The 16,524-nt window shown below is 34.9% G+C and overlaps 1 protein-coding gene across 6 annotated transcripts in view; it reads right to left on the reverse strand.

Moving 5' to 3' along the window:
* The window catches only part of PCLO (piccolo presynaptic cytomatrix protein), a 419,978-nt gene that overhangs the window by 68,843 nt on the left and 334,611 nt on the right, over positions 1–16,524 (reverse strand). For 5 of the 6 annotated variants that reach the window (XM_045494642.1, XM_045494641.1, XM_045494640.1 and 2 more), the window contains exons 15-20: positions 15,982–16,106; positions 13,466–13,492; positions 5,813–5,906; positions 4,122–4,193; positions 1,945–2,125; positions 132–326 (exon numbers count right to left, since the gene is read on the reverse strand). In XM_045494642.1, the coding sequence (XP_045350598.1) occupies positions 132–326; positions 1,945–2,125; positions 4,122–4,193; positions 5,813–5,906; positions 13,466–13,492; positions 15,982–16,106 (694 nt within the window). The remainder of the gene's footprint in view (positions 1–131; positions 327–1,944; positions 2,126–4,121; positions 4,194–5,812; positions 5,907–13,465; positions 13,493–15,981; positions 16,107–16,524) is intronic. The other variant, XM_045494638.1, reaches the window with a different exon arrangement.

A 16,524-nucleotide genomic window follows, 5' to 3' on the forward strand; every position in this document is an offset into this window, starting at 1 on the left:
ACAAAGGGACAGAGAACGGAGTGAGCGGGGTGTGCCAAAACACAGAAAGCAGACAGGGAAGGACAGCAGGGAAGGAAGGCAACAGATGAACATTAAGCTGCCATGCTGAGGAATTTATTTGCGTCTTTTACTTGGTTGCAGGCGGAGCTGTTGCACTGCGGCTTCGGCAGCGGCTATGGCAGCCCCTGCATCTTCCAGGTGGGTCTGGGTGACGCTGGTTTTGCTCTGGCTGCGAGACGGTCCGTGAGAGCGGAGGTGACCTTCGGAGGAGGATTTCGAGCTACCAGGACTACTGTGGGATTTCTCAATGGTGGGAACCTGCATGTCTGGTTACAAAAGGGTGAAACAGGAGTTAACGTGGCTCCAGCATTCCTCCCATCGAGCCCGGCCTCACGTCATTTGCAACTGTCTAAGATTTATGTTAATGCCGCTGCCTGTTGGGCTTACTTATGCGACTGCTCCCTACTCGGCAATGTGATCAAACATTTGGGAAGCCGTGTGGGGGAGGGGAGTCAAGAGGATGATAATGTTGAGAAGAAGAGAGAAGTGTGAGAAGAGGAAATACATCTGACTATCCTCACGTAAATGAATTATGGTAACTTATCCTTTTAGCAAGCAACTGCCGATTCAGGTAGGGACCAGGCAGGAGACGATAGGCTGACACTACCACAGAGCAGTTTTAAGTAAAAATGCGGTGAATTCCTGGACGAAGGGGCGTGAGTCACTATAGGACACATCAAGTGTGGGGACTGTAGAATCATGTCTCGGGTGATTTTAGAGAATGTGGACTATAGATTCCACATTGACTATGGCAGTCAGAGGGAGAGAAGTCTTTATACTAATGATCTTCTAGACCGTTAATCAGGGCAGAGTTGTTCTGGAAGTGGAATCCATAAATGATCTATAAAGCTCAGTCATAAGTCATATCTGTAGCACGCATGGGAGTCTGTGGTTTATCAGATCAACTCAGTGTCCTACTTGGCCTCGTGGTTTTCCATCTCCTAGAACACATGCAATTGGGACCCATTCCTTTCTAATGTGCAAAGAACCACTTTTCAATGTGATGTACTTTCTGAGAAGAGAAGGGAGCAAGACTCAGGTCCAGTATAAAAAGTTATAGTTGATACTTGTACATAGTTCAATATATCTAGGAAAGATACTACATGGTTATCTCATACAGGTAGTAACTCGGTTTATGATGAAGATTAATGTGTCGTAGGATAATTGGCAATAAACCTCTCAAAGGAAAATCTCATTCAAATCGGAATTCTGTGTGTATTGCCCAAACCGATGTATAACATTATTATTTCAAAAAAAATAATAATCAGAGTTTTAAAAAAAATCATAGAATTAGCTTGATGCCAACATTTAGGAAAGGTTTAAGTAAATTTCAACATACCAATTGTTGTGATGACATGGGGAAAATGTTCTTGATATGACAAGTAAAAATCAGGATGCAAAATTATGTATAGCTTACATATAGATAATATGTGAATAAGAAAATACCTATGAAAAAATAGGGGTTTAAACAATTAGAAGACATCTGCATCAACGGTAATAATGAGTATGTCTTGTCAATGAACTGTTGAGGATTTTTATTTTTCTTTATGGAATAACCCAACACATTTTATAAAATCCTAGTATCATGGAAACTGAGAGCTGGAAATAACCCAACAGCTCATATAGCCCAAACTCCTCCATTATCCTGCTTCAAAACCAGAATTAGGTGAAGATTGCCAAGTAGTAAACCTAATTATGGGCTGATCTGAGACTAACGCCCTTTACTCCTTATTCCATATCAATCACTCTTTGCATGACATTATATTACATACTTTCCAACAGAATCCAACATTTCAAAATAAATTACATCTACAGGCATTCGTATTTAGAAGTTACTAAGTGAACAAGGAGACAAAAGCTTTTTCTACTTGAAATGTCTCCTACCCTTGGATGGGTCAGGGAAGATACCATGGCTTCTGCTTTTGATGACAGATGGCTTTGGAGGCTGCTGGCTGCCCTGACTGGAATGAGACTTGCCATGATCGAGGCTTTCAGTCTGTTCTTTGAGAGAATACCATCTAGGAGTGTTATCGAGGTGAGATGTGCTAGATAAATCAATCAGTACCTGAAAAACAATGCAGGAAGTCAATGAGGTTGATATAATTCACTCATTACTCTCTTCTGTGACCTGAAATTTATTCATGGATATAAGATACAGTATGACGTTGAGGACGACCAGGCTGTCTTCCTCATGTTTCTTTACGCATGACATTGGGAACAATGCCCTGCGCATCATAGATGTCTAATAAACACTTGGTTAAATGGAACTGTATAAAATCTCAGACTATTAATTATTTTGGAGATGATGTAAAAAGGTAGACTTGCAATTCTTCATGAAAGAAAACTTTCTTTTGTGAAATGAACACATTCTAGTACTAAATTTGGATCTTTTGTTTTTCTAACTTGGATATCATTTTTAAAGATTGGTTTTAATTATGAGAGGGACAAAATAAAAAAGAATGGGTGATTTGCAAATTACTAACTTATTCCCTGTATTTTTAAAACATACTTTAGTTTATCTTTGAAATAGGGGAATGACTAACAACTTAACGGTGAGAAAGCACTGTGTCATGTTTTAACTGGCAGCATTTTTTTTCTTTATTTTTTTTTTTTTAACATTTATTCATTTGTGAGAGACAGAGAGAGACAACGCAGAAGCGGGGGGAGGGGTAGAGAGAGAGGGAAACAGAAACCTAAGCAGGCTCCAGGCTCTGAGCTGTCAGCACAGAGCCAGATGCGGGACTTGAGTTGGACACGGGGCTCGAATCCATGAACTGTGAAATCATGACCTGAGCTCAAGTCAGACTCCTAAGCGAATGAACCACCCAGACTTCCCAGCATTTTTTTATTTCTTAGTGATTTGTAAGTAATAGTGCATTTTAGAGTTGCTGGCATTTCAGATTTGATGAGACATAAAATAATGAGAACCAACACAATGGATATATGCTCTAAATTCATGTGAACAATCAATTTTAAAAACAACAATAAATCAGTTTTCTGAAATGGGACATTAAGTCAGATATAACAGTGCATCCTAGAACTGTCCGAAGGTCAAGACTATTCCCAGTGGCTGTACTAGCATGAGACTGCAATTAAAGGTCAAATGGTCTAGTTTTGATGGGAAAGAGAAATACAGTCTAGGAACCAAACAAGGTCTCACATCACCTAGACTACATAACAGTTTTCTATGATTTCTGGGAAGGGACATCATATTGTCTAGGTGTTATTTTTTTAAGAGATGGTTTATTTTTCTTTATTTTTTTAATGTAATTTATTGTCAGATTGGTTTCCATACAACACCCAGGGCTCATCCCAACAGGTACCCTCCTCAATGCTCATCACCCACTTTCCCCTCTCCCTCACCCCCCATCAACCCTCAGTTTGTTCTCTGTACTCAAGAGTCTCTTATGGCTTATTTTTTAACATTAATTCACAATTTCTGTTTTAGCAAAGATCACTAAATAAAATATATTTTTTTGGAAAAATGATAGATGAAAACAAAAACAAACCAAAAATGCAGAATCTGACCACTGTGCCAGAGTTCATTAATGAGGTTAGATTTCATGTGAATTTACATAAAATTCCTTTTTATTGTCTTCTCCTACTTCTAGTTTTGCCTTGTAAAATATTTTGAGAGTTTTCACGGGATACTTCAAAGAAATAAGAATGTAAAATGTCACATAAAGTCAATGATACATTCAGTGAGGAATAGCGACTCAATAACCTGAAAATGCAATTTAAAAATCTAGCTCATTTTATAAAGTTTATCTCAAAATTTTAACATAATCATTTGGATTCACAGCATGATTATATATCTCCTATGAAAACAATTACTAGTTCATCTTGCAAATTATTTATAAAGTACATCAAATGGTAAAGTGAAGACCATTTCTCAAGTTACTATTCATCAATTGAAAAGGATGAATCAGGAAATGCATTCTATCCACCGAACGGCTTTAACCAAAATGGTTATCTTATAAACTTAAGAAATACGCTTGCATCAAGCTCTAATTGGTGGTTCATAATGAAAGCGAATAAGGAAAAGGAAATCAGATGCTCACCTCACCAAGAAAGTCATTGGAAGAAAATCTATCATAATCCCAGACGGTCACCTCCAGTGTTTTCTTCTTGAGCTACAGTTTAAATCAAAATGTCATTAACCCCATTCCTCATCATAAATTTTCATCACACTCTATTATAGATTCATTTACTTTCACTTCCTTGAAGTGTATAAAAGGACTTCAAATTTATCTAAAAATGTGGGTTTATATTAAATAGTATGTGAAATACCAATGGTTTTACAGTCAAACCTAGTGTTTGCATGTAAGAGACCTCAAAGTTTTACTCATTTCCTGTTATTATAACACTCCCCTCAGATTTTAAAAATTAAAAGCAGAATCCATAAATGCTCTTTAAATACATGGAATTCATAGGTTGCAAAACTGTCTAGGTAATTTAGATAAAATATTTGGATTAGAGTTTTTTGGTTTTAATAAATCATCGAAAGACATAAGTAGCATTGCCTTATTTCTGCAGGTAAATTTAACTTCTTTTAAATTCAAGAACCCAGATTACAATTTATACCTAGCTTCAACTTCACAATCACATCAGAAATCTTCCAGAGGACAAATCCTAAACCTCCTTTATAATCTTGAGGCTAATCATCTGTATGTCTTGGTCTGTACAGTTCAGCTTCACAATGTCAGACTTACGAGGCCTCAATTTAGAGAAGACAGAGAATTCCTAAAATGTTGTCTGGTACAATAATACATTTTTTAAATTTTATTTACTTATTTTGAGAGAGAGAGAGAGAGAGAGAGAGAGCGCACACACACAAGTCGGGGAAGGGCAGAGAGGACAGACAGAATCCCAAGCAGGCTCTGTGCTATTAGCACAGAGCCCAATGCCGGGCTCAAATGCACAAAAGTGAGTTTAATACCTGAGCCAAGGTCAAGAGTCAGATGCTTAATTGACTATGCCACACAGACGCCTATCAATAATATATTTATATACACTAAAATCTTTTCTTTGTATTGTTTATGAAAGTCAAATATAGCCAAGTATTACTTTTGTAATATACATATCAAATCGTTATGGTGTCTAACATTACCGTATACAATGTATTACATCAATTATATCTCAATAAAACTGGAAAAAAAAGAAAAGAGATTGGCCAAATTAAAAAAAAAAAATTAATGTTTATTTATTTTCAAGACAGAGACCGAGTATGAATGGGGGAGGGCTAGAGAGAGAGGGAGACACAGAATCCGAAGGGGCCTCCAGGCTCTGAGCTATCAGCACAGAGCCTAACGCAGGGCTTGAACTCATGGACCATGAGATCATGACCTGAGCAGAAGTTGGACACCTAACCAACTGAGAAACCCATGTGCCCCTGAGATTGGCCAAATTTTAAAAAAATGTACAGCCAGTTGGAAAAATAGTTTCCCTCAAGATATGACAAATATGGCCTAGTCTGTTGAACTATTTAAATTTTGAAATAATTGGTGGAAAATGTTCCACTGGTCTTATGTCTTTGCTTATTTTTTGGCTGTTTTGTCAAAATGCCCACGTTTACATTCATGGGATCTTTGAACTGTACCCATTTCCTTTCACTGGCTACCTTTCTCATATATATTTTACTTATTTCTTCTTGTCCGTGTGACAAAATTGATAGACTACAATCTTTTAATACTTTTGCCATTGCTATTCTTATATTAGCCTAAATCTGTCACAGAAAATAATCATTGCATACCTGTTCCATGGAGATACTTTTATAAATTACTGTTTGATTCCATTCAGGATTAAGACTTTTTTGAACATATTTAGTCCTCCTCTTGTACTCAGCACTGAATTAGAAGCCAAAAAAAAAAAAAAAAAAAAAAAAAAAAAAAAAAAAAGAAAAAAAAGTTACATTGATTATTCACCTTAACTGATGACTTCATAGTAAACAGGAAGGTCGTGCAGACATTTTAAGATGATACTTTGTGTTAAATCATTATGCAATCATCTCCTCATCTTACCATCTTAAGCCTTATTTTAAATTGAATAAAAAATGACAATTTAAGAACATGTTGGATGCCTTTGGTTTTATTTGCCCTGAAGTAGTTTTTTAAAGAAAAGCTTTAGGTGTTCCAGCTATACTGTAATTTAGGAAATCTTTCCCAAGAGATAATTACATGAACTATATGGTAACATCTATACTTGACATCAATCAACTGATGGGAATGAACGATCATTGTTGCTATTAGCCAATGTTACCCCACAGAGAAGGCCTTTATCTAATCTTCACTGCTTTTTTCCTGAATTTTCTGCCTAGCCTTCGATCTCAGGTCCTAGATAACACTTCAGTGCTGATGGGCACCAGAGTCCTGAAAACCAACATACTCGTCTGGAGTTCTTTCATGTGCCTTGACTTTACGAGGTGGCTTTTCTAAAAGGACTGGATCCTCACCCTGGGTTTGGTGGTGTGTGTTCCCAGCTATGGGCAGACTAACTCTTGCTAGTTCCTGGTCTCATGCGCTCCACTTCCTGGAATGCCTCTTACTGTTTCGCAGGCACAATCTACCCTATCCATTTTAGACAGAGCTGTTGAGAATCAAGCTCCAGTGCATCCCACCTTCAGAATGTCTTTCTTCTGTCTCTGGCTTTTTTCTCTTTCTTACCAGGATGTGCAGGGGCAGTAATTCACAACATTGACTGCATACTGGGATTAGCTAGGAATCCGAGTTCTAAGGCTGCAAAGAGGGCAACCGGCCATGCACCCATATCTCCTTGCCTGGCACCTCCGAAGAGTCCTCATCTAATAGGTCTGGGGTGACGCTTGACTATCAAAATTTTTAAAATCTTCTGGGTAAAACTAATGTGCATCCAAGGATGAGAACCACTGAACTCATGTTTCCCAGGGCCTCCTATTTCAGCCACGGTGAACTGAATCCAAATTAAGAAATAAAGCATCGACCTTCTCTCTTCTAACCAACTCATCTGTACAAAAATAAAAGCTGGATTTGACAATATTTTTATTCAAGATAAATTGCAAATAATTTTGGGGAAGTGTAAATGCAATGATTTGAAAACACAGGAATTGTCATGTATTATAGATAGTATAAATTGATACATACTTTTTACCTGAATTTAGATGGATTTTAGATGAAACTGGTGAAGTTTATGTACCCAAACCCCCGGCAAATTCTACTTTGACTTATTCCACTTCTATCTAGAGAAATTCTCCTGTGCACAGGGAATGTGTTCTCCTCACCTGTGCACAAGGAATGTGTTCAAGAACATTCACCGTAACATTATTTCTAACAGCATATTAATAATATGATATATACAACATATTCATTCAGTAAAATAGCAGCAGTTAAAATGAATAAAATACACCTCCATATATCAAGACAGATACATCTAGAAAAAAGTTAAGCAAAAAATTTGCAGAAGGATAACTAAAGTAAGTTATTATGATTTAAAATTAAAATCATGTGAGCTAATACAGTAAACTATGTATACATGTATATATAATAAAAATATATTAATATCATAAGTCAGCTTGGGAATTATAGGTATTAAATTCTATTTAGTTTTCTCAGGTGGACAGAGGAATGGTTTCAGAGGGTTTCAGAGGGCACATACAAAATGTTTTTTAATAAAAAAATTTGGAGCCTATATAGCAGAATATTAAAATTTGATAGAACCGAATATCAAAAACAGAGGTATTTGTTATTGTCTATAATTTTCAGTTTGAAATATTTTCCAATAAAACTTCAAAATAACTTTGGTAGGCTATGTGTCTTTATATCTTATGTTTTTGGTTTTTTAAAATGTTTTTATTTATTTTTGAGAGAGAGAGAGAGAGGGAAAGAGGGAAGAGAGTGAGAGCCAGCGGGTTACAGGCAGAGAGAGAGGAACAGAGAACCTGAAGCAATGTAGGGCTTGAACTCACGAACCATGAGATCATGACCTGAGCCCAAGTCAGATGCTTAACCGAATGAGCTACCCAGGAGCCTGAATTTTTTTTTTTTTTTTAATGATGACATCAGAAGAATGAATGTGAGCACTTTCAAGATAATAACAAGCCTTGGTAGCTACTTTAGAATTCATGGCTATTTCTCTAGGCAGGTATACTTAGAAGAAAACATATGGTAGTCTGACTTTTAAAAATTCGATTTGTTTGTTATCAAGGTAATGAGATCATGGGGAAACATTAAGGATAAAATTCATAATACAGTAAATAGCAGCAAATTATTTTTTTTCAATGCTGAATAATTCAATGCATCATATTTTAAAAAGATGGGAATTAATGTCAAATGTAAACTCCAGTACTTTCTTGAAAATTCTAGATATTGTCAATATATGTGAAAATGGTCTGTATTATTATAATGTCTTGAAAAGGATTTATTAGCCATCATCTTTTCTGAATCTATGAATATGGATAATCGTTACCACAATTTTTCACGTTTTTTTTCACATATACATTTTTTAAAAGTTCTTGGTTTGTGGGTGAAAAGCAATTTATAAAGTAAGCACATTAAAATAAAAACAGCTAACATTCATTAAATGCTTAGTTTTTCTCAGGCAGAGTTCTAAATGCTTTTTATGTATTAGCTCATTTAACCCTCGTGGTAATTCTGTGAGACAGGGTAGAAAAAACTGAAAATCAGTGGAATTAAAGGCTGTTGGGAAGGTGGCATAGTTATTAAGTGGCAGGACTATGATCCAGACATAGGGAAACTGACTGGTTGCTCTTAAATGTAAGCTATATGTACTTTTTTTGTGAACTTGATTAGGTTCACAAAATGTGAATAAGCCACCAGTTTCTTAATTTCAGGCTTTATCAGCTGCAGTGCCTCATTTGTCTTCTTTACCAAATAATCTAAAGTCCTTCCCTTCAATTTAGATATATAGATTTCCTGTATATGTAATATAAATTTTATACAATATGTGTGTATATAGACACATACAGAAAACTAGGCAAGTTTTAGAGGTGTTTAGGGAAATTCTGAATAGTATATCCCAGGAGAGTGTTGTGGAACCAGGGATAATGACCATAAATATTTCTTTTTGCCCAGATACACTTGGGAATAACCCAAAACTGGCAGAATTTTATGTTATTAATGAATTTGATTCTTTAATTCTCTCCAGACTCGATGTGTCCATTTCCTTTAGGATTATTGTCGGTAAACACAACTGGCCTCCACTCTTCCTGGTTGAGCTGTGTAAATGATAATGAAATCCTTTGCAGTTTTTTTGTACTTGAATTTTATGACACAGAAATGGTCGCACAAAGCCACTCCTTCAACAACACTTGTTTTTTAACTACCATGTACCGGCCACCTGGAGCATGATCTGATCGGGCTGTGTAGCCATCTCACACAAGTGAAAACTCTCCACACCTTCTCCCATCTGTATCAGAATCTGGATTTACAAGCTGAAGATGGTCAAGCAGAGGGACTCTTAAAAGTGAGCATAAATGAGGGTGAGGACAAAGTGGGGCTCCTTTTCTGTTTTCTTCTTCGTCCAGAAAACACACTATATTCCCTCCTGGGAAGATGGCAATAATGATATTAAATGAGGACAATGAGTCCATATCTGATAATCAGAGAAGTTTTTTAACCAGGGAAAATAAAAAGTCAATTAATCAAGATGGGGCATGGGGCTAATAAAGAAAAGTTAACCTCATCCCCTTGAAGTTTTGACTAATTTCTTTTCTCTTTCATTTTTTAATTTGACCGGTTATTTTCTCATGAGTAAATCTGCTTTTAAGACAGGCAGAAAAAGATATTTGAAATTCAATTATTCTTCCCTAAACTGACAGAAAAACAGTACTCTGAGTTTCTCTTTTTAATTTAAAAATATAGATGAGAAAGAAGAATGGGATACGATGGCTTCTTTCTATTTCACTCTCATAGAATTAAAATATTGAAGGTTTTTATTTCTTTTGTTTTATATGGTTTTCCTTTATTGGAAATCATATACACACACACACACACATACATGCATACATATATACACACACACACACACATACATGCATAAATATATATACACACACATACACGCATACATATATATACACACACATACACACATAAAGACCACAGACATATATACACATACTTATATATAGAAATACACAACACACACATACATACACACATATACATATATGTTTCTTTACTGAAAAAATACAGTAGGTCCAATAAAGAAACACACACACACACACACACACACACACACACTATTTTTAATTACTCCTCTAAGGATTTTCCTTTAAATTAGAAAGAAGCTCATATCATATCCCATTTTATAAGCTCTATTGTTCTGTGCAGTAGTGTGTTTTTAGCACATCACTTCATTGCCCCCTGTGCTCCCTGAAGTCAGAGCTATGGTTGTTTGTCAACTCTCACCTCAGCTCCTAGCACAGTGTCTGGAACAGTCTGTGCTAAAGAAATGTTTATTGGATGGATCCTTAAAACATGCTCCTACTTTTTTCCTCTTAAAATCCACTGAAATGAAACAAGTTTTGGCCTTTGAATTGTAAATGCACACAACACCTGTTCCTGATTTACATAGGTCTTGGAGGAAACAGTCTGATATGCTAACAAGGAGGTTTAGAGAAAGTCTAGCCAGGAATGGAACTTCAAGGTATTATGATAGCTAATATCAGCTTCAATCATAGCAAAGTCTCATAGTCTCATTAGTGGGAAAAGGTCTGCATTTTGTCAAACAGTGTAAAGAGAGAAAACCAGAATGGGATCCTTTGGATAAGCTCATTTCCATTTCCTAATTACCCAGGGACAACTTCTGAGTTCATGCACTGTTTGTGCTCTTTCCTGGTCTTTGTTTCACCTCATCTTGGTGCTGACGATTTGGGCTTCCAGAGTTTATGAGTATATTGATCCAAGGGTAGGAAGAGGAAATGAAAGGAGACCAGAAAATTGGACCAGTGAAATTCTTATCAGTTCACAGGACTTTTTTTTTTTAATTTTAAGAATGACAGATGTATTACATTTTATTATTGAAGAAAACGAAGTTCAAAGTTGTTTAGTTTCCTATACAGTGATGTTAAATAATTTGGTGTAATGCTGTAGCCCAAGCTTTCTGTATCTCCTTTTTTGTAGGGATAACTGACCACTGGCTACTTGATGTAGCCAATCATGAAATATGAATAATCCCACAACTTTTTTTAATGTTTATTTACTTTTTCTTTTGAGAGAGAGAGAGAGAGAGCACAAGCAGGGGAGGGGCAGAGGAATATAGGAATTATATATTCCTATATATATATTCCTATATATATATTCCTATATATATATGGGCCATATATATTCTTATATATATATAGGAATATAGGAATTATAGGAATATAGGAATATAGGAATTATATATTACTATATATACATTCCTATATATATATATATTCCTATATATATATTCCTATATATATATATATTCTTATATATATATGGGCCATATATATTCTTTTATATATATATATATTCCTATATATATATTCCTATATATATATACATATATATATATATATTCCTATATATATATATTCTTATATATATATGGGCCATATATATTCTTTTATATATATATATATATATTCCTATATATATATGTGTGTGTGTATATGTATATATACTTCCTATATATAAATTATATATATTTGTATATAAACACATATCATAACAAATTTAGGGCAGTTTTAGAGTAGCTTAGGGAATTCTGAGTAGTATTCCCCTAAGAGAGTGTAATTGTACATACTATTGGCAATAATATCAACTACCATTATTGAATTTATTACGTGCTGGACATTATGCTTATCACTTTTGGTGGTTTACTCTGTTTCACAAAATGCCTGGGAGGGGTGCTATTATTATTTCTATTTAGCAGAAGAGGAAATCATTTTAGAGAAAGCTTACAACTTCTAAGAGGCAGGGATAAAATTCAAACCCAAGTTCTTCAGGACTTCACTCACTGGCCCCCTCAGCCAAAACTACAATATCAGTACCTTATCATTATAATTCCTTCTCACATCGACAGTTCTCAGAGATGATGAAAGTGACTTCTAAATGAAACATATAATGAGAAAGTGACTTCTAGATCTTTGAAATTGTGACCAGCACATCCTAGACGGTTTCAACCAGTATTCGCATTTACAAAACACGCTCTCTTCTAAGTTAAATACAGACAATCATTGTCATTCTGACAACTACCCTCCACCCCTGTTTCTCTAGATAAATGATAGGAAGGTTCTGCATAAAGGGATTGACATTATCTCTTTCAACCAAACTAATTTTGCCCATCAGTCTGAGAGATCTGGATGGTGTCCTGAGACAGCTAGCCGTAACAAGCAACCTTACAGAATATCAAATTTAGTGTTTCCCATGATTAAGTGGATGTAAGGAAACAAAAAAATTTCTGGCCACCAGAAAGGGTGTGGTGACTAATCCTATTCTTTACAATATTTAAATATCCAACTGCTATCAGGATCAAAATCAGAAACAACGTCTTTAGGGCCACAGCTTGCCAGAATTAGGAAATATGTTAAATGTTAATGTCACAGAGAAAAACAAATCCTGTACCGTTAATATTTTGTGTGGGATTAAAATTCTCACCACCTTATTGCTACAGATGGTATAAGAGTCACCTCCCCAACTAAATAAATAACACACATAGTATATAATGTAACGAAATGTGCAAAAGAATGCTTCCAGTTATGTATCTAAAAGACACTCTTGGCTGACAATGTAATGATATATCGAGTTATGAGCTCTCTTAGAAAACTGTTTCCTACTGTTGGCAAACAAAGAAGCATGCTCTTGTGTTGTTGTTAATGTGGGAGAGCAGGCAGGTTATGGCATCCTTTTGCACAGCAATACGTTGGTGGTGCAGAAGTTATAAAGACACGGAAATGTCTCAATATCAGGTCTAATTCATGGAAAAAGACTACAAAACTCTGGTCTTTAAGATGAGATTCCATGTCTAGGACCGGAGATCCAGAAGATCAGTTAATTTCTTTTGAAAGATGACTCTAGATTTTGTTTTTGTTTGGAATAGAAGACTCAGGAGCACTTAAGCCAGGGTTACTGCATGAGAAGCTAAATGTATTTTAGCGGACAAATTATATTTGAAAACTAGTTATATCTATATTGCAGGGTGATATTTCTTTATTCACATTTTTCCGTTTTTAACATTTTTTACTTTTCAATTTTCTACTGCACACATCTGCTAAGCCTATTTAGTAATGTAATCAGAGCGATTTTCTGGTAGCCTAATTCAATAGATACCAACATTGTAAAAAGATACAAATGAACTACAGGTGAATGTATATTTTCAAGTGTGTACATATAAACTTTAGACATCACAGCACAGCATGACACTGAAAACGAGCCAACTCTACCTTGCATTCTGGACAACCATGACTTGACTGCATTGATTCCAAGAGCAAGAGTGAAGGATATAACAGGCAAGTCGGAAAGACAGGAAGAAAAAAAGTTAGGAAGAGAAACAAAGAAGAAAATACGAGAATAATAACCAGAGGACCTATACCAGAACATATAAATAACATGAAGCAGAAAACAATCTCAGAGCTACAGTGAAAATAATACCTCCTAAGTGTAAAAAATCCCAAGGCCTTGGATGCTGTAATAATTAGGAGTAATTTAATAAAAGGTTTACGAGTTGAACAGGGCAGCTGATTAGCTGCTTTTGGGGAGGAACCCACCCAGCAGGCTTGTTTTGTCTGACAAAATACTGGAGATGGCTTGAGATGGGGAGTTCACTCTGTATACTGGAATCCCCTGTTACTCACCCCAGAATGACTGACATATTCATATTACCTGTCTGCCCTTTCTGGTTACTCAAGTTTGCAATAGTCTAATTGAAACATATCATGTAATAAATAAAAGACAGGCACTCTCATATAGCATAAAAGGTGACACTCTCCAGGATACTATTAGAGAAGATAGAAAGTAAAAGACACTGCTTTATTTTCATTCATTCATTAGCAAATGCCAATTAAAAATACACCCTAGGCAGTGATTTCTTCTTGCCCCATAATATTGTCATTAAATAACACTGAAGGTCTAATGACCCAATCAAAGGCAGAATGAAGTTATCAGTTTGTTGTTATACTCACATAAAAAAAAGCAGCCAAATTACAGCTGTAACTAATGATGACATAAATGAACATAAAATAAAAACTCTCCTTTCCTCTGCTATATGGCTAGCTGGTGATCCTTATAAATAAATAAAATGCAATGATTTAAAAATAGAACCACAACACCAGCAATTCTAAGTTTCTAAATAAAATCAATGGGATAAAAGTAAAGGCTGCATCCATAATTGGATATAGTATCTAGAAATTTTCAAATTATTTTCTGAGTGTTATCTACATTTGATTTCCTAGCAAAACTATTCACTGGCTCCCTGCTCACCTTGGCCCTGTCAATGTCAACAAGAAAAAAATTAATCTCAAAAGAACTGGTGATCTGCCCGTGGTGATATAATTAGTCAACAACCAGCAGATTCAAAGGTAACGTATAACTCTAACTTGGATCCTGTTCAAACAAACCAACCATAGTCATACAACATGTGTTGTATGATTTCAATGCTTTTAAATCAGTTGAGGTTTGTTTTATGGCCTGAAACATAGTTTCTCTTGGAGAATGTTTCATGTGCACTTGAAAAGAAGATGTATTCTGCTATTGATGGGAAGAATGTTCTGTAAGTATCAATTAGGTCTTCAAACCAATTAGGATAATATTACGAGGTAATTGGGGAAATTAGGAATTATTTAAACATTTTAAAATTACAATGGTTGTATGTAGTATTATCACTATTTCTTTACAGAAAAAAGTTGTAATAGTTGAGATCTACTTTAAAATAATCTGTATAGGGGATTGTATGAGACATGATTGGCTAGGAGATGATAATTGCTGAAACTAAGTAATGAGTATGGGATGGGTAATTACATTATTCTTTCTACTCATGTGCAACAATACAAGTTTCCCAAATAAAAGGCAATATTCAAATGTTACTCAAGTTAAATGAAAAATGAAAAAAAAATAAATAAACCAGAGCCTTCAAATTACCAGCCTCGAATTCTTCTTATCATACCTCCGACTGTTGATTATTTATGGTCCCAAGATGCAAATTTGGCTAATAGAAATTGTTCAGGTAAGGTATAATGATCTGTTGAGTCCAAATTACTGTTTTGAAACCAACCTTGAGTACTGATTTATATACCAGAAAATAGCAATTTGCATTTATTATGTAAAAATTAAACATCTCTAAAGAGCACTTGCTTTATATGAACAGTTTATAAATCACATGAGATTCAGAGATATTTTTCATTTATTACCAAATATTTACCATACTTAGTAAATATTTATTTAATATTCAACATGTCAAATATGACTCTTATTTTATTTTATAGTTTTTAAAACACTGATTTGAAAATATGCATATAAGTAAGGATACATTAATAAGTCACTTAATGAACATGTAATGTGCTACCTAATAATATCTTATAAAATAAAACAGTAACTTATGAGTCTTGAACGTTAGTTTAACAAATGCAATTGGGAAGATAAGCTAAGTCTCTAAATCTGCCACAAACAATTCTTTAAATGATTTCACAGTGCATCTGATGGGTTATAGTGGTTTCTAGATTCAAAATACTGACTGTTTCATCAAGACAGATTTTCTTATGATCAAGGCTCTCCTAGAACCCGTTAAGGCTTAATTACAAATTTTTATTTCCATCATGTCTAATAGTTAGAAATAAATAAATATGACATGTGAATAAAACTAAGGAAGATATATTTAACTCTTTAAAAATAGAGACTAGAAACACCAACACTATTTTTGAATCCATGGGATGCAATACTTAGAAGACATTGTTTCTTCACTTACCCTCTCCCAGGAAGAAGGTACACTTTAACAAAGGGGTCCGAATAACCATTGTTGTCTCGAGGGACAAGGTTTCTTGCTTGGAGAATATGGATTATGAGATTCCCAAGATCATAGTTGATTTGAAGCTTAAAGGGACATCAAAATAGTCTATGAAGATCATTTTGATGTTATTTTTAAAAAGCTACAATACGTTATTATTCAATAACTTACCAGCATTTCTTTTTATTCTCATGAGGAGCATCAACCCCCATTTCCATTTTATTTGAAACTGAACAGACTAGTTTATGCCTAATTTAATTGAGAACTCCCAGGCACATGCTAATAACTAGTAAGTGTGCTGTTCATTCTTTCCATGGGTAAAGTTCTGGCCTGTCTAAAATTCATTTAGAAGAAAAATCATATAGTAAACGCTAGTGACATTTTTAAACCAAATTTACGTTCCTAGAAAAATAGTAAATGTTGTTAGCATTCGTGAATACAGTGACTAGGACATTGAAAATAAATTAACTAATTGATAAATTTATTACAAAATGTCTTCTGTAT

Source organism: Leopardus geoffroyi, chromosome A2, assembly GCF_018350155.1.
Source record: "Leopardus geoffroyi isolate Oge1 chromosome A2, O.geoffroyi_Oge1_pat1.0, whole genome shotgun sequence".
In the NCBI taxonomy this organism is placed as follows: domain Eukaryota; kingdom Metazoa; phylum Chordata; class Mammalia; order Carnivora; family Felidae; genus Leopardus; species Leopardus geoffroyi.